Source organism: Solanum lycopersicum, chromosome 4 (assembly GCF_036512215.1).
Source record: "Solanum lycopersicum chromosome 4, SLM_r2.1".
NCBI classification, from domain to species: Eukaryota; Viridiplantae; Streptophyta; class Magnoliopsida; order Solanales; family Solanaceae; genus Solanum; species Solanum lycopersicum.
The window spans coordinates 44107613-44131214 of record NC_090803.1 but is presented as its reverse complement, the minus strand read 5'-3'; the positions used below and the strand labels follow the sequence as shown (position 1 = coordinate 44131214).

The following is a 23602-nucleotide window of genomic DNA, read 5'->3' as shown; positions in this document are numbered from 1 at the left end:
GAGGACGAAACATGAAGTTTTATTATTTTTCTGTGAATCAGCTGAGAATATAAGTACCCCATGAATTGATTCAGAACAGGGATTCAAATCGATTTGCACTGGTTTGTCAGAATCGAAGAAAGAACATAATGAGAACGAAGAGAGTTACCCTTCAAATGCTTGATGACTTGTTTGAGGCTGACGATTTGGATTATCATGTGAATTTTTTGTTGAAGTAAGAAAAAGTCATTGTTATCGTTCTAAGCTTTTTTCGGTATGTGCACAAGTTTGAAGAGAGAAGAGAAAAGAGGGATTTGTGTTATTAGTTGACAGGTTATACGGGTTGGTCAAGAAATTGAGTTTGAAATGGGAATGAGTCTTTTTTTATTAAAAAAAATGGGTTAATTTGAGTTATTTGGAATTTCCGTTAATTGAGGGATGTACATGGTGAAATTAGTGACGGTGAGGGTATAGATAACTTTATCTTAACAACATGAATATAATAAACTAATAAAACAAAGTTGAGGGATATCTTTGACCCTTTTCCTAAAATTAAAGTGTTAAAGTGCAATACTTATATTTCCCTATACCAACCGTTGTTATCTTCACTTTTTTAAGGCCCCACCCCCATCACTTTGTTAAACTTTTTTAAGATTTCGAAAACAATTTAAGGATACAAAAAATATCACAACGTAACAAGAAGAGAGCCCTGAAAAAAATCAGCCAAGAGCCCTGAAAAAAATCAGCCATTTCTAGCTTCGGCAGAGAGCAGCAGCAGCAGCAGAAGAATCCCCGGGAAAGAGAAATGGATGATTATACAAGAGAAATGATGGACCTCAAAACCCTCGTCACCCGAACCCTAGAGAAGAAAGGCGTTCTCGCCAAGATCCGAGTATGAATCAACCCCCTTCTCCTCTCTTCTCTTATGCATTTTCATTCTTTTCTGAATTCTCTTATCAATTTGACATCAAAATGTTCACAGATTAGATATCTGCTTGCAAGTTTTTACGTTTTATTTTTTCTGGGTAAGGCTTGGAATAATAGAGGAAGCTGTAATTTGACAATTTTTGGTTTTTATTTTGTTGGAGTGGAAATTGGTGTATGAATTGTTAATTTTCTTAGTTTCTTGGTTAGAAAACTGAAAAATAGAAACTTTCGGAGCTCCTGTTTCTTTGTTGTTTTTCATCTGCACCGGCGAGAATTTACTCCAAGCACAGACATTGAGAACTCCATAAGCTACGATGGTTAGCCGAGATCAAGGTGACAATAAAATCGAAGAATAAGATAGAGTAAGATAGTAGGAGAGTAATGAGAACAATTTTGATGAGGAGGTGTCACCAGCGTATACTAGAAAACTCTAGGTAATGCAAATCATAGTTGAAGTGATTCGAGATCGATATATAGAAATAAATATCTTGTGTTGTACATGAGTGCTTCAACTGTTTTAGTTATCTCCAAGGAACAATATATTAGGCTTGTGGGTTGCAGCATGTATGACTTTTATCTTCATCTGCTTCATTCTCATCAAACAAACATGAACTTCCGATATTTGTGCATTACTTACCTTGAAAGTGCATGCCCTTTGGTGCTCAACCTACCGTTTAGCTTATTTGTGTCACAATCCAAAATATGGACGTGTAATCAACACCTGACAAACTACCCCAGTTAAGCGAACCATTGGATTGAAATTTATAAACCAATGAAGTATCTTAAGAGCTAGCAATTATAGTCAAATAACCTGCACAATACTAAAATAGTTAAACATATGTCCCAACTGAATAGCTTAAAGCAGCTATCAAAATCCCTATATATATATATATATGTAAAATCTCCCAATCATAACTGAAACTTTCTAGGTCTGAAACTAGTTATTATCCAGCTAGAGTAAGGAGAGGAACTTCATATGTTCTTGGGGCATACAGCAGAATGATTGAAATGAAGGGTGAAGCTCCCACCGAAAGAAAAGTGAATGATGTTGAAGACAATGCAACATTTAATTGGAGTTACTAAGCTTGGTCTTATCCGATTTTGAGGTAAAGAGGCTCGTGAGCGCTTAGTACACTGTTATAATACACATTGAGTCTCATAGATGACCTACTAAGTGGTGGGACAAGATAAATACAAAATGAAATGCACAAATATCATAGATACATCTCAAACCGAAAATTATTAACTGAAAGCTGAGAGAAAATGATAACTGAAAATTGTATAATCTGTAATACAGTCAAGCACTTAACGTCACTGAAGTCAATCATAATTGTGGCTTGTTGCAAGCTTGGCAGGGTCACCCTCACTCCAGAAAGTTGTGTACAACTGTGGCTAATTCAAGTTGACTTGCTCTACATGGTAGAGTCACCCTCGCTCCAAAAAAACTGGGGTAACTGTGGCTATTTTTAAGTAGACTTCCATCATCTTTTCTTTCTCAAAATATATTTGATCATCTTCCACATCCACCGAATGATTTCCATTAATGGTGTAAACTAAGTACCATTAATTTTAACTTTCCAACCGCCTAACAATACCATAAGCATCCTTAATCTCCAAAAAATATACATAAAAGCGGCAGATGGCCAGTGGCCCAAAGAAACGAAAGAATCGGTTACGTTTTTCATATGATCTCCTCTTATAGATAGACTAAAAAATCATAAGGTAGAGTAGGTGGGTTTACCTTAAGAGGTTCAGATCTTTTTTTTTTATTTCTTTTGATGAAGTAAAGGATTCATTTGAAAGCATCAAGTAGATGTTAATTTACAGAGTGCCTCAATGAAATATCTCAATCTGCCAGCTAGAGAACAAGAGAACTAACAAAATCTGAAAACTGTCCAGGTGCTATTTACTGTGGACATCTTGTTCAATTCAAAAGATTAGTTAAGCAAATGGCTTTGAGAGAGGAACTAGAGTTGATATGCCATCAGAACATCTTCTATTTCTCTCATCGATAGAATAGCTGAAGGAATCATAAGCCAGATTTTCTTGATGGCTGTACCCACATTCCGCAAGCTCCAGCACAGTTGTGCCTCTTTCAATCCCTGAGGCAACCCAGCTTAAACCAATGAAACTGAGAAAACATTCCAAAGGTCTTTGGCTACCGGACAATGCAGAAATAGGTGATTGACAGATCCATGGGAGCACCTACAGAAGTAACACCTGTTGACCAGCTGTAAGCATCTCCTATTAATGGTTGTCCAGAGGGAGGCATGCATCCCAGAGAGCATACCACAGACCAGTTGAAACATATAACCTTGACGGGGAGTTCTGTCCTCGAAATCAACTTCCACGGCCAAGTGTCAATGACTTGGTTCTGAGAGCATAGTTGCATGTAGCATTCTTTAACAGTGGAAGTGCCCTTGTTACTCTAATTCATACTGTCAGGGGCATCTTATACTGTTAAAAGACTCAATTTTTGCTAGCAACTCCACCAAACTTCCCGTCATTTCCAAGTCTTGAACGGCTCTTTTTAGGTGCAATACTCAATAATTATTAGTTATGTTTTGAGCAATAGATGATTTCTTGTCCAGGGTGATGTTGAAATGGTTAGGGAAGTCTACCATCAGATGTGTGTTACTCAACCAATAGCCTTCCAAAACTTGATGTGTGCTGCATTTCCTGGCTTGAATTGAACATTCCAAAGGAATTCAGTTCCCAGCCTGCTGATGTATTCCAAAGCGCAATTCCGCGAGGCGCATTGGTTGATTTATGCTCCAATAATATTCTGCTTCATGTTTAGTCTTTTTTACATCCTTCCATAAACTGTGTTCCCCTGTTCCGTATCTCTAGAGTCACTTCATGAGCAAAGCTTCGTTATGCAAGGGTAGGTTTCTGATCCCCGGTCCTCCTTTGGATTTATGCAGTATAACCTTGTCCCATTCAATAGGATGAAATTTGTGTGAGCTTCTATTACCTTTCCACATGAAGTCTCTCCTAATTCTGTCAGTATATCAAGCACACTCTGGGGGATAAGGAATAATGACATGAAATAGGTTGGTATGCTGTCGAGCACATTGTTAATGAGAGTGAGTCTACCCCCAATTGATAAATATTGCAGCTGCCATGAAGCAAGTCTTTTGTCAAATTTCTTCACTACTACATTCTAATTATCACTTCTGGATTTGGCTCCCAAAGGAAGAACCAACTAAGAACAAGGCAGTGTCCCAATGTTGCACCAGGATTCCAGCCAACTCATCAATATTGTGAACCAGCATTCACTGCGCACACAATGCTCTTCTGCTTGTTGATATGCAAACCATTTAGGGCTTCAGAAAGGAGGAGAGTGAGATTTAGGTATAGAGTTTGAGATCTCTCTGCCTCACAAAAAATCAAAGTATCATCAGCATACAATAGGTGCGAGACTACAACTGGATTACAAGTGATTGAACAAACACTGAATCCCTGCGTCCAGTTCAATTGTCGGGCTATTTTAGCATCTTATAAAGCCCTTCCATTAGCTGAAAGCTCTAGCCTTTTGGGTTCTTGATGGGTTCTCTTGGCTAACCAAAATCAAAAGATTTTGATGTTAAAATTCATGGTATGCAGTGTTATCTAACATAAATATATCATAAAAATCTTATATTGGTGGTTGAAGTAGAATGACAAGAAAATACTGTTGAAGTTGTGCCCTAGGTCCCACCGCTTGTCTGAGGATCAAAATCTATGTTTTGGGAACTTCTTAATAGTTTTGTAGCTAGCATGGGTAAAAATCGCAAAAAAACACTCTAAGGTTCATTAGGGCTTTTAGCTCTAAGCACAAATAAAGCGTGGGCTTTAATGAAAAAATGCGCAAAGGGAGAAAAACATTACAAGTATATATATCTGCCCAAAACTAATAACTCTAAGCATGAACGACAAATATATGAACAAAGAAACCGAAAAAAAAATTACAATAATGTAAAAATATCAATTGTTGAGTGCTCCTCTTCAAAATAGACTCATTGGCAAGGAAAAATATGCCTTAGAATCTTGATGACGACACTAAATTGCACATTAAGCAATGCGAAGTGCTCAACACATTTAGAGCCTGCTTCAGGGCTTAAGTGAGCCTTTGACAACGCTGACGTGGCCTCTGCAACAACACACTAACCTCACACCAAACTTCTGTAGTTTTTCTTTTTTTCTGTTGAAGTAGATTCATTTAAAGGCATCAAGAAGATGCAAGCTTTACAAGGATAGATCAGTTAAGCTCACAAAAAAGGGTTTGTAGCCTCTTTCTAAACTATAGAGCTAACAGAATATAGAAGAGTTCTAAATTATTTACAGGGGTCAATTTGGACCAACTAAAAAGGCTAACTAGACATCTGCCTGGCAAAAGATTTATAGAAGTTGAAATTCCATGAAAACATCTTTTGTTCCTCTCTGTCCATAAACACCAAAAGATAGCACTAGGGATCATCATCGACATATTCTTGATTGCTTTGTCATCTTCCTGTGAACTCCAACTTTGAAGAGCATCCCTAACAGGCATGACCCGGGAAAGACCAAAAAAGCAACAAAACATATTTCAGAGGTCTGGGGCAGCTGGGCAGTGAAGTAGCAAGTGCTTGACACTTTCTTTGTGCTTGTGGAAGAAATAGCATCGGTTAGCAAGCAGGAATTTCTTTTCGGATAGATTATCCTATGTGAGGCATGAGTTGTGCAGTGCAGTCCAGCTGAAGAGATCACTTTGGTAGGTAATTTTGTCTTCCATATATGCACAAACTTCTGTTGTTGTCTTGGCCTCCATCCTATGGCCTTTCTGACAGCATGCCAACTTATTCCAAACTTCTGCAGCTGTCCTGGCCTCATGCACGCGCTAAACATCTACCCACTTTCAACATTCATATTCATGTCCCACGGATACCACCTTTGTCAATGTCATTAATACGCTTAGAATGCCTTAATCACATTATTAGCCTCACAATTAACGTAGTTAAGGTTTAAGATCACGAACCTTTACTATTTGGGGTTGGTCAGAAGACAATGAGTCACTTAGAGATCTTAAGCCCACAGTTGGCATAGAAGAATAATATTCTATTGGGCTCAATTAAATTGACCTTTGCTTGAAAAAGTGTGAGTTAATGACTCTGAAGGGTTCAATCTTTAAACAGAAAGTTTAATGTTATAGACTATTTGTGACAAAAAGCACAGATGGAGTCAGTCTAGTTTGTAATACTTTTGGTGGGGGGCTACTTTGATGTAGTATACATGTGGATAAATAGGAAAAAAAGTTGTCATTCTCAAAAAAAAAAAAAAAAAAAACTTTAGGTGCCGTTTAGTTGTCTTCTAATAGAGTTAATCAATGTATAAAAATCCGCATCTAGTAGAAATGTATTGGTATAAAATCCAGCATAGTTGATATAATGTTTTTTTATTTTATCTTACATAGTACCTACATAAGTTAATGTGGAAATTTGTGTTTTGTCTTATGTGGGGTAGATACTTTTATTAAAATAATACTTGAATTAAAACATTAAAAAAACAAAGCTTGGCCTCATAATAGTCAACAAACTTTTTTTTGTGCTAAAAAGTGAACAAATATTTTAAATTATACACTAAAAACTAATTTGTAATATTTTGCCCTCATAATTCATAGGATCCTTGTAAGTATTATGCTTTTTGTTCTTTTCTGATTTTCTAAAGGTCCCCAACATATCCTTAATATGCTGAAGAATACAATGTTACCAATTTTTAAAAATAAAAATTGTGCAAGCTGGCCCGGATACCACCACAGTTATATATATATTTATATATATACACATATATATATATATATACACACACACACATACACACACACACATATATACACACACACACACAAACACTAATTTGTAATAGAACCAAACTGAGCATCCAACAATGAATAGTCCTCATGTTACAATCTTTGAACTAGTAATCCCTACATAAAAATCCCTGAGTTTTCTAAACTAAATGACTCCTTAGAGAAAAGATTGTCATATATAGAATAAGGAGGATTAAATTGTAACCTACCGGTTTTTTTTCTACCTTGTATCTTGGAAGTATAAGATTTATTTCCATCATGCATTCCCCTTTGCGGTGCCCACATTATGAGCCTCCTATCCGTAATCCAAGAAAAATAATAGGAATAGTAGAGAAAAGTTGGGAACTTAGAATTGTCCCAAGCTTTGAAAATTAATATGAAAACAAAGATTTGAGGGTGACTTTGGGGGTTAAATTTTGAAACATTTTGGGCCATGAAATGAGAAACTTATGGTGGTGAATTGTAAAAAATCAAGATATATAGAGAGCATCAAAAGAAAATACCAATGAATGATAAAATTTGGGAATCCTATCGAGGATTCTATCAGCAAAAACCATAATATAAGATTGTGTGAAGCACCAAGAAGCTGTATAGGCTTCCAGAGAACTGAGAGAAATAAACGTATCAATGTGTTTCTCTATTAATTAGATAGCCATATAGTACTTGTATGTAGCTTGCTTTTCTAATGCTAATTTAATTATAAATAAATGGTAAAGAAATTTTTTCAGTTTGACTGGTAGTTGAATGATACAAAAGCAATAACCAAAAGAGGATAACAATCTAAATTGTGATTCATTAATTGGTCACAGAAAAAGTACATTGCGAAATTACTTGATTTGAAGTAGAATTTGTAAACAGTCATATTAGCAGATTATATTAAACTGAAGCCAGTGTTGTCAATTTATGTCTGATTAACTTGGCCCATAAAACAGTTTTGACTTGTTTCCACTCATGAGAGTTTCTTGTTACTACCTTGACAGAGGAATTGCAATTAGATAAAAGCTGAAAGCAAATGTTTGCTATTTTATGTTGGATTTGTAATCATAGTGATTTTTTTGGTAGCTTTTTGATTAAGAAATTATTCAATGGTAAAGAAACCTGATGATCTTGTTTATCAAAACAAGATTTTCTGTTACATGCAGTCCCTTCTTCAGGATTCTCCTTTGTTGATATAATTGGAACTCTGGTCGCCACAAGATATTTACACATTTTTCATGGCTACATTTCTTAGGCTGAGCTTAGAGCAAGCGTTTTTGAGGCGATAGAAGAGGAGGATAGGACCATTGAAAAGGACGAAGGCTTGCCTCCTGCACTATTGGGTAGCTGCAATGAGCGTGCGAAGCAACTCCATAATTCCCCCTCAGGTTCTCAGTTATATGTTTTAATTATTTTGGGCTTTTACCCATTTTGCTTTACTGTCATGCTTATTTTTATTTTATTTGATTATTGAAGTGTTGTAGATTGTGCACATGTGCTTTCTGTTTTCCTTGCATAATTACCTTAAAGTGAATAACACTTATAGTTGCTTAAGGATTCTTACAGAACACCAAATATTACTTTTATGGTAAAACGCCTCTTACCATGGCCCTGTAATTTTATAATCAATGCATAAAGGTAGGTGTTTTACTAGTTTAAGAAGAGTTAATATTTCATATATTCTCCCACATTGATTCCTTCTAACTTTTTTTTATTTTTCTCCCTTGCTGAATGCAGGAAGGCTGCTAACTGCACTGATATGTGAATATTTTGACTGGGCTCAATTAAACCACTCACTCAAAGTTTATTTACCAGAGTGTAATTTGGTAATATTGTACAGCTTTCCTCAATGAATTGAGACCATTTTGCATAAATTGTCAGTTATTATTTCAATTTACAAGAGATTTCTTGTTTGCAGCAAAAAGATTCTTGGAAATCAGAGCTAAAAGAATTTAGCAGCAAAAATGGGTACGATCTTAACAGGAATGGGGATAGTGGCCCATTGCTTTTGGATGTTCTCGAAGGATTCTTGAAGTATGAGGTTCGATAAACCTCTTATATTAGATAACTTCTGGACATATATCTGTCAGTTGCTTATGGTGTTTATGTTTCTATTAGTATTACAAAAAGAAAATTAAAAGAAGAAAGGTGGGGAAATTATTATTGATAATCCTATGGAACTTGTTTGTTGAGAAGGATGAATTCAATATGGGAGATGTAGGATTTATGTTAAATATATAAATAGTTCAGTTTGTTAAGAGTGGTTATCTCGACATCCTAATGCAGTTGTGGCCCTCTCTCCATATGGTACCGAAATTCTCCTCGTGTTTTTTTCTTCTATAGATTTTTAAATAGCTTACAAATGCTATGACCAAATGTGGTCCTAGGGGGGAAAACATGTTGCTAGAGGTCCCAAGAAGCAAATCACAGAAGAAGATGAAAGTAAGTAAGTTGAAAGCATTAAGGCCTAATTAAGAACAGCTCTCTTGGCCAATAAGACAATAAATATCGCTAAGCTTATTTTATTAAAAGAGAAAAAGACCATTAAGCTTAATTTTATTCGACAAAATTTGTTTCTTGGTTCTACTTCAAACACTTCTTTCTTTTCTTTGTTCTGTGAGGTATGTCTGCTTCATGCAATCAATGGTTTATGTTTGAACCATTAACCTTGCTCAGATGCGATTGACTTAGTAAAGAGCATTCTTATTATGCAAATGCTGGTTTAAAATTTTTTAAGTGTACACAAGTATGTTAGTACATGAAACTTGCGTTTTGTGATGGTTTAACAGTCTTCTGTTCCAGGTTTGGTTAGAGTCTTAAAAATGTTTAAGAAGTTTCATTAAATGATAGTTATATCATTTGCAGTTCACGTTTTCTGCATTCAAATTGATTATGGTGAATATACAAGTCTATCTAGTAAGCTTTTAAAATCTCTATCACAGAACTTATCTCAAGGAAGGGGTGCTGGGAGGAGATTGACAACACCAGATGCTGACTCTCTTCCCAATTTAGAAACAAGGAACATGAGGAGGCCTTCTTCATCTTCAGTTGCCGGGGGCTTACCTCCATTGGGAAGGTTTTCACATAAGACACTATTATGTTATCTTTCTTTGCATTTATTTATTTTTCTTTTCGGATTTGAGATGTTGACTTGAGACCATCTTCATTCCACAGGCCAGGTCCTGCAGCCCAGTCATCCTGTAGGTAGTGTACTTTCTTTATTTGTATTAATTTCTGGATAAATGTTTAATCTTGTACAGATGGTTGTAATTTTAGATAGAAGAGGAGGTTCGTCGGTATCTGGATACAGGAAGGATGAATACAACTGGAGATATGACAATGATGAACTTGCAGAAGATGTAAGTCGTGCTTCATCTGCCTTAGAAAACCTTCAGCTGGATAGAAAAGCTCGGAACCTTACCACTTCCTGGCGGTAAGTGTTCGAGAACTGGATTGCTTATTCAAGTTTGGTTTTCATGTAACCTTCTGTTAGATGGGTATGGGAGTTAGACTATGTACCTTTTACGTTTCCAGCAGTCTACCATGATATCTTTTTAATAAAGAAAAATTTATTGATCTGAGCCAGCAAAGTGTTGGTTAGCTATAACATCCAAAAGAGTACGTGCACCACAAGTCGTGTAATGAACAGAATAAATCTAAACATGGCTTCAAGCTCTATACAATTCTCATAGCAGTGTTGCTTGCACCAAAAACTAAGCAAAACAGGTCAATTGTATTTGAGAACATTATCTACCTTATCCGAAGAAATTCTCTCATTTTTTTCTTTCCAAACAACCCGAAACACCAGTGCTGAGCAGTGATTTAGCAATGGCTCCCTTTTTCATGCAAGTAGAAGTTTTAAGGTGTCTCTCAGCATACACCATTTGATGTCTCTAGATACCAATTGTTGGTTTTTAGAAAAAATTAGGGAAATAACATAGGAAGGCTCAAAGGGAATTATTTTATTCACAACTCAGAGACATACATTCATAGCTTTAGTTTCTAACTGAAATAGAAAATTATGCTACTAACTTATCCACAAATTCAAATAACAAATAAAGAGGAAACTAACTCCTAAATTCAAGCCACGTAGGACTAATAAAAATAATTCAAAATCCTTAAAAATTAGCTATTGATGAATTGAATTTCTGCAAAAGAAATCTTTTAGAGATAATATGACTAGCTGATTTGTTTTTGCAATATCTTGAGACATTTTCAACACCTTCCTTTTCTTACTATTACTTTGAGGGTAATATAACTGACATCACCCCACTTTAGGAAGTGCTTCCACTCTATCATGATAAACTGCTCATAGATTGCATGAAATCAGTGAAGAACTATATGTAAATCATGAATCTCCATTACTGAACTTTACAGTGAAGCTATAGAGAGAACATATTGGGAATTCAACTGTTTCATCGACTCTAATTATGTTGACTCACACCTTATATACAGTTGCTAACTGACTTGTCATCAAAATATCTTCTAACAAACTTATAACTAATAAACAGTAGCTTCAACTAACTAATAACAACAGCTGGATAGGTGCACGTTAGCTCTTTGCAGTCTCCTTGTTTTAAACTCCAATAGCCCCTTCAAGCTGGGTGATATGGGATGTTCTTCAATCCCAGCTTGGACATAAGATGGGAATGTTGACACCTACTCAACCCCTTAGTAAAAATGTCAGCAGGCTGTTCAGAGGAGCACTAATAATGTATGATCACAAACCCTTTCAAGATATTTTGCTGCAGGTGTGATACACCTGCTCTGATACCACGATACACTGCTCATAGATTGCATGAAATCAGTGAAGAACTATATCTAAAGCATGAATCTCCATTACTGAACTTTACAGTGAAGCTATACAGAGAAGAACATATGGGAATTAAATTGTTTCATCTACTCTAATTCTGTTGAGTCACACCTTATATACAGTTGCTAACTGACTTATCATCCATACAAAATATCTTCCAACAAACTTATAACTAATTAACAGTAGCTTCAACTAATTAATAATGACAGCTGGCTAGATGCACGTTAGCTCTTTGCAATCTCCTTGTTATAATCTCCAATATATTAGATCAAGTTTAAGAACTATGAGTCTGGAGCCAAAAGGGCAAGAAAATTGGCCAAAAATTCTAAAAGGGCAACAAAATTGAGTTGAGAACCAAAAGGACAACTTTTTTTAACGCTGTTTGAATCAGGTTTAATGGAGTAAGGCGCAAACTCCTATGCGCCTCAGAAGGCGCGAGCGTCAGCGTCTTACAAGACTCATGGCGGCTGAGCCTTGTCCTTTGCATAATTAAAAAAAATTGATTAAAAATTTTGCATGTCATGTTTATTAATAATTTTTTATTAAAAACATTTATTATATGTATTCAATAAATATATTTATTTTAACAATTGGAATTATGCTCGAATATCTCCTAATCAAGAACCACCATTTGCTCTCTTATTCAGGTTTCCTTCTTGCTGCTGTAACCGTGAATATTTACATGTGTTTGATTTTTATACTAAAAAAAAATATAAAGTATTTTTTATTTATGCTTTTTTAAGTGGCACATATAGAGAAAAAAGGGACAAATAATATGAGACGGAGTCAGAAGAAGTAATTAAAATAGGGAAAAGGGTCAAATATGTCCCTAAACTATTTAAAAAGGTCTAGATATATCCTCCGTTTAAAGTTTGGTTCACTGATGCCCTCGCCATCCAATTTTTGGTCTAAATATGCCCTTATGGACGTTAGTTGTCATGTTGGACATATCCAACTCATTTTTCATTTATTTAAATGCCACATGGAATTGCCATGTCATTTTGGCCTTACCACATAACATTTATATGAAAATGGAAAGATATTTGGACTCATAAACACCTAATTCGACCCATAAATCAATCCCCTTTTAAATAAATTGTCCGACCAATTTTCAACAATTTTGTTTAATTTTTATTTTTTTGATAAATTCAGAAAATGAGTAATTGATTAATTAAAAAAATAGGAAAATATGAAAAAAGTATAAAATTGACGCCAAAAATTCATAAATAATTATAGTAACCCTAAGTTCAATTTAAACACTTTATTAAATTTTTTTTTTATTTTTTTGATAAATCTCGAAATGAGTAATTGATTAATAAAAAATATAAAATTAACGCCAAAAATTAAAAAAACAAATACCGTAACCTTAAATTCAATAATTTCAACATTTTTTAATTTTAATTTTTTCAACAAATCCCAAAAATGAATTTATTAACAAAAAATATGAAAAATTATAAAAATTATGCAAAAAATTCAGAAATAAAAAATAGGAAAATATAAAAAATATAAAATAAAAAAATTGTTGAAATTATTGAATTTAAGTTTATTATATTTATTTGTGAATTTTGACGTATATTTTTTTTATTTTGTTTTCATATTTTTCCCTTTTTATTAAAAAATTAATCATTTTCGGGATTTGCCGAAAAATATAAAATTTTTAAAAGAATTGTAGATTGAAATGTTACTATATTAATTTGTGAACTTTTGGCGTTAATTTATATTTTTTTTCATACTTTTCATAATTTTTATTATTCTATTACTCATTTTCGAGATTTATCAAAAAATAAAAAAATTTAAATAAATTGAAATGTTAGATTTAAGGTTATATATTTATTTGTGAATTTTTGGCGTTAATTTTATATTTTTTTTCATATTTTTTCTATTTTTTATTAATCAATTACTCATTTTCGGGTTTTACCGCAATAATAAAAATTAAATAAAATTGTTAAAAATGGGTCGGATAGTGATTTTAAAAGGAGCTGATTAATGGGTTGGATTTGGTGTTTAAGAGTCCGGATATCTTTTCATTTTCATGTAAATGGTATGTTGTAAGGTCAAAATAACATGACAATTCCATGTGACATTTAAAGAAATGAAAAATGAATTGGATATGTCCAACATGACAACTAACGCCCATAAGGGCATATTTGGACCAAAAGTTGGACGGCGAGGGCATGAGTGAACCAAACTTTAAACGGAGGGTAAATCTAGACCTTTTCAAATAGTTTAGGGGTATATTTGACCCTTTTCCCATTAAAATATAAAGAGCACTATAAAAACAAATAAATATGTAATTTGTATATTACATCACATAATTTTAGATTTTATTCTCCTATGTAAATCGTAGAAGGATTTAGTTCAATCTTAATTTGTGGAGAACTGAATTCCCTGCATGGAATATTCCGTCATATTTCTTTGAATTTCCATGAATCCTCCCAACTAATAAATGAAAAAATATTTATACCATAAATCAAAAGATTTATCGACGTAGGATCAATATCTGACGGCTTGTATCCAAAATTAGTTGAGGCTGCTGAAAGAACAGAACCAAGTGACAAGGCGCAAATCCTATGCGCTTTACAAGGCACAGCCGCCATGCGTCTTACGAGACGTTGACAGCTCGCGCCTTATAAGCCGCATAGGAGTTTACGCCTTACTTCATTAAACTTGACTTAAACGGCGTTAACAAAAGTTACCCTTTGGTTCTCAACTCAATTTTGTTGCCCTTCTGGAATTTTTGGCCTATTTTGCTTTACTTTTGGCTCCGGGCTCGTCAAACAATTCAAGAATGCAGCGAGTAGTAATGACCTAGGACAGCTCAGGAGCTGTTGTGTTATTCTGTAAACTTATGTACGTCTAGTTATTCATGATGTGTCGTCTCTTTATTGTTCTCGTTCTCTTTGTTGAAGTATCATGGTAAAAAATGTAGTATCATGCTTTCTACTACATTTGATCATATTATCTTGAACGTATGGTTGTGCCTCAAATTTGTACTAAATTTGTTCGCAGGCATGGAGGGGATGGCATGTCTGAGGAAGATGACAGGGGAGAGTAGGTGTAGTTAAATGGTCTCCAAATTACTAATGTGGAAATTGATATTATCTTAAACCATTGAAATGTTATGTTGTGTATTGGCCTGTGATATTGTGTATGATTGAAATACTGTATATTGCTTTTAGTATATCGGTATGAGCAGCCTTTTACTATTTATGCTATCTTTCTTCTATTGGGACTGATTTTGGTTCAAGTGGCTTGGAGAGAGCTGGTTTATTATTTGCAGATACAGATTTCTTTTTTGTACATTTTTTTTGTGGTTTTTATGGTTTGTATGCACATGGACTATCCTTTTCACACGATATCAGGCAAGTGTGAGGTAACTCTGTCTATCAAGATATAGGCAGACGAGATAAAACTCTTTACACTCAATGTTTTTGGAATTTAAGTTCTACGTTATAATGAATTTTACCTGCATCCATTCATTTTTATCCGTATTTCTTGAGTTAGGGTATAGTAACTGTTGCAATTGTCAATCTTGATGATTACTTTTTAGAGTAAAGTTCAAAAGTTTAATTTCATATTTGAGGTGCTACCGGTGACTTTGCGTTGCATTTGGTTGTACAACTTTTTTATTATACATTTTCTTTGGGAAAAAACGAACATCTTAAAAATGAGAAAAATGATTTATTCAATGAAAGCAGAAGAAAAAGTTTCAGAAATTGCATCCTATGTCTATTCTATTCACCCACCCATTCAGTGACCCAAGCCCTACCACTTGACCCACCCCACCCTCATTCCTTTCCAGTTCTATAATTTTTTATTAGATTACACATAAATGTACTTGAACTGATATTTCCTTGCCTATTTATTAAACATTAGAAAATAAGTAAGAAATCAACTCGTTTTTAAGAGAATCTTTTCGACATATTGAATGAAAAATATTCTCCTTAAGTACCAAACAACAAACACATAAGCAGAATGAAAGCAGGAAATGTGACGAACGAATATTCTTTTTTAGAATTGTGAAATACTTCTCTTTGATTTTGTGTGAAGGAAATTCCTACATTGGTTCACGTTTAAAATCTTATACAATGTCTTTGGGGTGTGCATCGGTCGATTCGTTCAATTTTATATATTATCAGTTTGGTTTATTGATTTTTTATTTTTAAATATGCTAATTCAATAACAAACCAACAAAATATTTTATATCGGGTTTTGGTCGTTATCGATTCGGTTTATCCAATAAAAAAATGTCCTTAATATATGAATTTTCACTTCTCTAAATTTTTTGATATAGTGAAACAAAAAATATAATGAGAAATTGCATCAATAAGAGAAAATACATTCGAAGGTTATAATTACATGTCACCGCCAAAACATAGTATGATTTTTTTTGTTAATCAAATTACAAACATAACTAACTTACAAAAGTTACAACCTACAATTATAAACTAAAACTATAACCAAAATAGTCCAACAAGATTAAAACCAAAACTGAAATCAAATAGCTACAATTGTGAACCCTCACTTTAGTCTTTAGGTTTTGATTAAGCAGTGAAGACTAGTAAAACAGTCTAGTGTGAAGTGGGTAGAAAACTAATAACTCGATACAGTTAGAGTGTTAAGTTATATATATTAAATTATTAATATCTAGTAGTAACTTATTTTCATCTTATTGGGTTATCAGTTTACCCAATAACCCAATAGTAAAAATCGATATCGAACGAATAACGCAATAATTTTTTTTAAAAAATCCAATAACCCATTAATAATAACTCAATAATATTTTTTCAGTTCGATTTATTGGTTGGTATTATTTTTGCACACCCCTACTATGTCTACAATATAACAACATATTTAGTGTATAATAGAAGATCACTAAATTAATATTTGATATTTAGTAATTTCTCTAAGGTAATATTTTTCTCTGATTCCGATTTGGTTCAATGAAAAAGAATTCACTTATTTCAATAAACTAATAAGATAATATATTTTGAGAAGACCCATATATAAAAATGTGGTCCCATTTATATTATTAATTAATAATTCTTTAAAGAACAAATATATCTAAGATAATTTAGTAAAATATTATCTGATTGTGTTTTGTTTTTTGTTAACAATAAATCTAGTTGAAGTTTATCTCTAGCTTTTCTTATTGCATCCAAAGTTTCGGTATTATGTTTTCGAGCTACATCATAAAATTGTGAAAAGTTCTAGATGTGATAAATACTTACTTATGCGTAACTGATTTCAAAGGTATCGTATCAGCTTCAACTTCATTATCAACACTGGATCTATTTTATAATGAATCATTAAACCATAAAATATACATTACAATGAATCATACACACAAGTGAAAATTACAAAAGTATACTACTTAAGACATTAATTAACAAAATTTAATATACTTATACTTAATTACAATCATAGTTTTAAAATTACATGCATAACAAAATAATTGTTTTTTGTATTTAGGTTGTCATGACCCAAGTCTACACTCTAAACGTGGCCGACACTCAAAGAACCATTGTTGGTACCCAAGCAAACCCTCATCCTGCCAAACTACAAGCGGAAGACTAACTTAAGCATGCAAAAACTTAAAACAGAATAAAATTCATGAAACTGAAATACAAAAATTTAACTCAAAGGAAACTCTGAAAAATATAATATATTCAATTCTCCATAAAATAGACGAATTAAGTCTTTAAAACATTTAATAAAATAAATTGATGGAAGTCGGGACAAGACCCACGACCTCCTGACTAAACTGACTCATTTCGGTATAAAGAAGTTTAAAACAAGTACAATATAAAGAAAAAATGTTTAAAAACATGATGTCAACTCATAAGCATAATATCATAAAATATATACCATGATCCCTCTCAAAGTCTACTTGTGCAATGCATAAATGAAGTCTCATACCCCCATTCATACTAAGCAGAAACCCTTGAGAAACCATGCAAATACTGTTGTGGAAGTTTCTCTAACCGACAATCATCACTTTAGAGCTATAGTGATGATACAACAATTTACCTCGCGTTGCCAAGGATCGACCTATACCTTGCCATCAGTATAGGAAGCTAACTTAACTTAGTGGATCCACTAGATTAACTTATGTGATCATCTAAAAAGTATGACCCATTAATACCCATGATGGCTACATGGTTTATAGAGACTTGAGTTATTATGAACTCGCATCCCCATATCGGTGCTCAATACTACTCCCAAAAATATACTTAGCTCATGGGTTTATAAAATAACTTCTTTCTTTAGGTTGAGATAATTGTTCAACACTTAGCTTTAAAAGAATCGGTGTTCCCTTTTCTTGCTCAAAAACTCTTTTGGAAATCTTAGTTTCCTCTTATCTTAAATGTAAAAACATTTATAAATTCTTTGGGAATACTTAGTTCCCTATAGCTTTTTTAGAAGTGAACTCAACTCTTTATTCTTAGGTTAACTTGAAACTTCTAGTCTTAAAACAAAGTTAAAACGTTTGTAAAAGACTTTTGAGAACTTTATAAACTTTGTTTTGACTTGCTTCTTAACTTCTAAACTTGACTTTTAACTTTCCTTGAATTGAAGTATGTATTCAAGGTTCATGATCTCATGTTTATGGATGATTTCATGATTTTCAACTTGAAGGGTTCATGCGGAATTATGAGCATGAACTACTCAACTCGAGAACTCAAAGGTACTCCTCATCTCAAGACGGTTCGACTTATAGGGTTCATGCAGAACTATGGGTATGGACAATTCAAATCAAGGAATTTATGGGGAACATATAATAGTCTCATGATTAGAAATATAATCTCAAAGGATATTAGAAACTCAATACTCAATATTTTGAACTTGAAGAACAACTTCTTTCAAAGATATTCAATTTGTGGAGTCCATACGAAATTTATGGGCATGAACGAATCGACTCGAAGGTCTACATACTGCATGGAACTCATGTATATGACTCTTCTAATTCTCTCTATAACCTCCTCAAAACTTGATCAATGATGGATCTCAAAGAATTCACAAATTGAACTTAAATACTTTATTGAACTCTACTCTTAACTTTCTCTTGAATGTGCATTATGAATTCAAGAGTTATGGTTCATGATATGAAGGATATCAATAACAATATAGAAATTCGATAATTATGAATAAATTTTTTAAAATAAACATGAACTCAAGAACTTAAAATCAACTTATCTCAACAATACTCAAATTTAGGGGTAGAATCCTAGATTATTTATTTACTGATATGAAAATATATGTAGGGTGTGAGGAAGAACTAGTACAAAACTATGATAGCCTTATATCCTTAAAAAATAATATTATTATATAATCTTGAATAATCTTGAAGAAGAACTTGATAAGAAGTCTTAAAACCCTAACTTGAAGGTAAACAATCAAGAAAACCTTTCTTAAGATTCTTGAATTAGTTACTTCAAATCTCTATGACCATGTATTATGATTTTCATTAATGAACAAAATTATCTGATTGTTTTTAGCCTTTTATTAGTCAGGAAATTCATTTAGGGTTTCTTTGGAGGTAAGGAAACAAAAACAACCCTTTTTAATTCTTTCTCGTCAGCTAATTTGTAACAACATTGTATAGGTTACGAAAATAGTCTAACTTTTTACTTAGAAATCGGATTGACGCAAATTTGGGGGCGTTGAAAAGTATATTCAATTACCTTTAATTGAATAGGTTATGACATACTTAATTCTTAATATTTTAAGAGATATGATCGTTTAAAGTTGACCTAAGTAGAATCTTACATCAAAACATAATGAAACATCAAGAACACTTATCAAGAACTTAAATTCTTAAATTTCATGAACGAAATTACACTGATTAAATAATATTGGATTGTGGTTGAATGAACCCAACACGATGGAAGCTTACAGACCTCAAAGAACTAGGTTTTTGGCGAAATCTTGAATTTCTTGAACAAACTCTTTGATCCTTTCCTCCTTTCTACTCTTTTTTCTTCTTGAACCCTCAACTAAAACCATAGGTATATATTAGGATTTAAAAAACTGAACCTAATAGGATAGACACCTAAAATATTACTAAAAACGAATTAAATCTGATTGGATAAGGAAAAGAACAAAATACCCCTCATTTTCGGCTAACTTTTCTTAACTGGACAGCCTAACTCCAAAAGGTCATATCTCACTCATTCAAACCCGAAACTTAGAAAACTCAGTGGTGTTGGAAATTTAATTGAAAGATATTTCCTAAGATATCTTGTAACCTAACTTATCCTGTTTTAGGAGTTATGGTCATTTTAAGTTGACTCAAAACTTATTCTTAGCTTAACTATCTTAATTTCAGATTTTTGTTATTTCTAATTTAGTTCTTTCAGAACTCAAGGTGTTACATCTAGTGACCTGTCCTTAATAGTTAAGAATTTTTTTAATTTCCTTGACAAAAATCTCAGTCACTACAATGAATGGTTCAAGTCGTAGTTCAAAAGTTTTTCTAAGGTGCTACATAAATAAATTATTTTTTTTAGATTTTCCTCTCTCATGCTCTTTGCTCTTACATTTCCCTTTTATGTGGAATATAATTAGGGTGTTAAATTTTATCACTATTATCTCTCGTATTACAGACTCAACTATACACTTTTCATTGATTTTGTTATGTTCCTTTTTTTTGCGTTTATTGGTTTTTTTTATTGGGATCATATTTATTTTCTTCCTTTTTTATACAACTTTTTATGTTACCAATCAACTTGGTGTAGTTATTCATATGTGAGTTATAGTTCCCCGAAATCCATACGTGTTAACCCTTCTATATTCTTCGTCCATGTCTCTTAACATTTCATCTTCTTCATTTCAATTTTTACTATCTCTTCACCATAGTTTTACCATTGTTAGATGGAAATGACTCAGGTAAAAGCCCCAGGCTTAACAAATATGTTGATAGCCCGTCGATCATATGTCCAAGCCCATCATTTGAGTTGAATGTGTTCACTCAATCTCCTGACAACGTAGGTATTAGAAGCAATGAGTATATTGTTATTAATTTATCCTCATCTTAGCAAGTTAAGAAAAAATGGCTTTTGTTGTTGATAGAAAGTTAAAGGGTAAAAAAAAATTGGTCAAAGAAAATTATCTTCATGATAGCGATTTTGAGGATGAAATCCCCATTTATATAAAAGATTAAGAGTAAATAATGATCAGTGTTAAGTATTTATTTATATCTGATTATGGTTGTGTTAATTTTTGTGACATTCAGCTTTGAAATTTGTTTTAATAGAATGATATTATGACATGTAATAATTTTTTTTCTGCCGTAGAAAAACGTTGGTGGTTCGGGGAGCAACAGTTGTTGACACCCAATTTTGACCGACCTTTAACCATTTTTAGGATTATATTCGATTAAATACGTATTTTAAAATTTACTTAAAGTTTTGAAGTTTTAGTTAATTTTTCTCAAAAATTATATATTTTAGTATCGTTTACTTTATAAAATTATTATAAATATTATTATATTTTAAATTTTTTAATGAATTTCAAATGTTTAAAAAAAATGATGATGATTTTAAATTATTTTAATATATGTAGTATTTTAATTAAATAGTAATTTCTACACTTTCCCTAAATTTTAAATTCTAACCTATTCTGTCATAATTTTTTTCGATTCTAGCCACTTGAATTCGAGTTTATTCCAATTCTAGCCAAATTTTATCGCAATTTTAGCCATTTCATATCCAACCAAATCTGATTTTTAAATGTCATCTTTTAATCTCATTCGTCCATTTAAATAAATAAATCCTAGATCGAATTTTAGCCCTTTAAATCAACGATTATGATTAAATTCCCTTTTCTTCTTGATTTCAATACACTAAAAAATCAAAACCTAAAATTTTCTATCCTTCTCCCTCCCCTCTCCAGCCGCCTCCCTTCTCCCTTCTCTCTCCCTCTCCTCCATTTTTTCCGGCGAGGGAGACAGCCGGACGAAACACCAGCAGCCGCCGGAAGCAGCAGCTTCCAGGCACACCTCCCTTCTCTGCCCTCTCCCCCTTCTTCTCTTTTTCTCCCTTCTCTCTCCCTGTAGCAGCAGCTGCACGCCGCCAGCTGCCACCGGCAAGAGGCAGCTCTACCCCGCTCTCCCGTCGTCCCCCTTCTCCCTCTTTCTCTCCTCTCCTTCGTTTCCCCCTCCTCTATGCATTCTTCTCCCTCTCCCTTATTCTTTCTCCCTTTCCCCCTTTCTCCGCCTCCCTTTTCTTCTTTCTCTCCTATGTTCACCTTTTCCCCTTCGCCCCTCTTCTTTTTATCTCCTTGCAGGACCACCGGCGACAACAACATCCAGGCGAGGCGACCAGCAGCTCCAAGTTGCAGCAGCAACTGCTCGAGACAGCAGCAGTAGCACACCACAATCAAGGACAGCCAGCAGTCGGCGCCACTCCATCACCCTCTGCCTCTCGTTCTTCTTCTTTTTGCAGGACTAGGAGCAGCAGCAGCAAAAACTCCGACAATCACTAGCAGCCTCCGACAAAAGCAACCAGCAGCGGCGGGACTACTCCGAGATGGCAAAAACTCCGGTAGTTTTCCTGATTCTAATTAAGGATCATCCCAGGTGAGTCACTTTAGTGTCTATTTTCTTGTTTTCGGATTGTGTAGCTATTGCATAAAGAAACTCGACAATTCTTTGATTTCCGCTTACCTGTTCATATCCTTTTCTGTCAAGTTTAATCAAGTTTTGAGAACTTTGTTATCTATTTGTTTAAGATTGATTAGTGTTATTGCTTTCTAGTTCTTCATTATTGGTGGTGGTCCGTTAAATCTCTAATTTGAAAATTAGTCGAAGTAACTAATTGATTACGGGAAAATGGCTAATTTGGTAATAATTGTTATTTTAATCAATATTCTCTTTCTGTCATTTAAATCCTATTTGCAGCTATTGTGTTTTGATATGGGAGGTGTATGTTTGCTTGCCTAACTTTTCCTTTGAGAATTTGACCCCTTTCCACAATCGAGGTTGGTCAGACCTCTAATTGTTATGTTCTTAACAATAAATAATTTAATTGGTTAATTTTTTTTAAACTTTGACTTATATGCATCAATCATAATCTCTTTCCCTTAAATTGTATCCTTTTGGACTGATTTTATAGTATTGTTTTATATGGTTAGTACATATATTCTATTATTTTATATGGTAAATAGATATTCTATGCTCGTTAAAATAGTTGGGGATTGCTCTATTGGATAATTAATTGATTTTTTTAAATAAGGTTTGACAGATTGTTTTTTTGGTAAATAATCATTTGATTTGTCTCTCCTTATTTAAGAAAAAATAAATAATAATAATTTTTCTCTCCCTAATTTATTCTTGCTTATATTTGGAAGTGATATTTTTATTTTGGCTGATTTGAACCTCCATTAAAATAAGGAAAATAATATATTTGACTGATTCCTTAAAATATTTGTTTACCTTATTTGTTTTCCCCTTTTTTCTATATAAATAAGACCCCCTCCCTTCATTATTGAATCAACTCATACATTCATTCACTCTCAATCACAAGTTCTCTCGTCACTCTTCCTTCTCTCATTGCTCTCTTGCTACTCTAACAATACATTAAGATTCCGGTAATTATTCAAGTGTTCTTCTTCGCTATTTTGTTACTTTGTTCGAGTAAAAGTTGAATCAATTTGTTTTGCTTAACTGGTTAGTATTCTTAACAATTACACTATCTTTACATTCACACATTTGTGTAAGCTATTGTCTGGTTTTTTTTCTATATGTAGAATTCGTCCTTAAACAATTGCATATTGTCTCACCTTGACTAATAAGTGTGATTACTTGTGTAGTTATTTGATTGCTTTGAAAGGTTTCAAACTTGAAGTTCAAGTTGAAGATTAATTGAACAAGATTTATTTGTTTATTTGAATCTATATATATATATATATATATATATATATATATATATTATATTTTTTTATTTTATTTATTCGAATGTTGTAACATTTGTAACTCTAAAGATCATATATATAAATTTATTTGGGTGATCTTCTAGGGGAGGGGGATTTACATGCCTACAGGTTTGTCTTTAACCACCTAGAATTATTGTTTGTAGGTG

At 33.2% G+C, this 23602-nt stretch overlaps 1 protein-coding gene across 1 annotated transcript; it reads left to right on the top strand.

Annotated features, from left to right (window-relative positions):
• The first annotated feature begins 593 nt into the window (after positions 1-593).
• On the top strand, positions 594-14758 carry LOC101253887 (protein TONNEAU 1a-like). Its single transcript, XM_004237482.5, has 8 exons — positions 594-871; positions 7965-8097; positions 8447-8535; positions 8628-8750; positions 9652-9785; positions 9884-9909; positions 9986-10142; positions 14532-14758. The coding sequence occupies exons 1-8, from the start codon at positions 785-787 to the stop codon at positions 14575-14577; spliced, it is 795 nt and encodes a 264-aa protein (XP_004237530.1). The 5' UTR covers positions 594-784; the 3' UTR covers positions 14578-14758.
• The last annotated feature ends 8844 nt before the right edge of the window (positions 14759-23602 follow it).

Coding starts and splice junctions, on each gene's coding strand:
- LOC101253887 (XM_004237482.5), top strand. CDS start 785: ATGGATGATTATACAAGAGAAATGATGGACCTCAAAACCCTCGTCACC. Junction 8,536..8,627: donor ATTTACCAGAGTGTAATTTG/GTAATATTGTAC, acceptor TCTTGTTTGCAG/CAAAAAGATTCTTGGAAATC. Junction 9,910..9,985: donor TCCTGCAGCCCAGTCATCCT/GTAGGTAGTGTA, acceptor TTGTAATTTTAG/ATAGAAGAGGAGGTTCGTCG.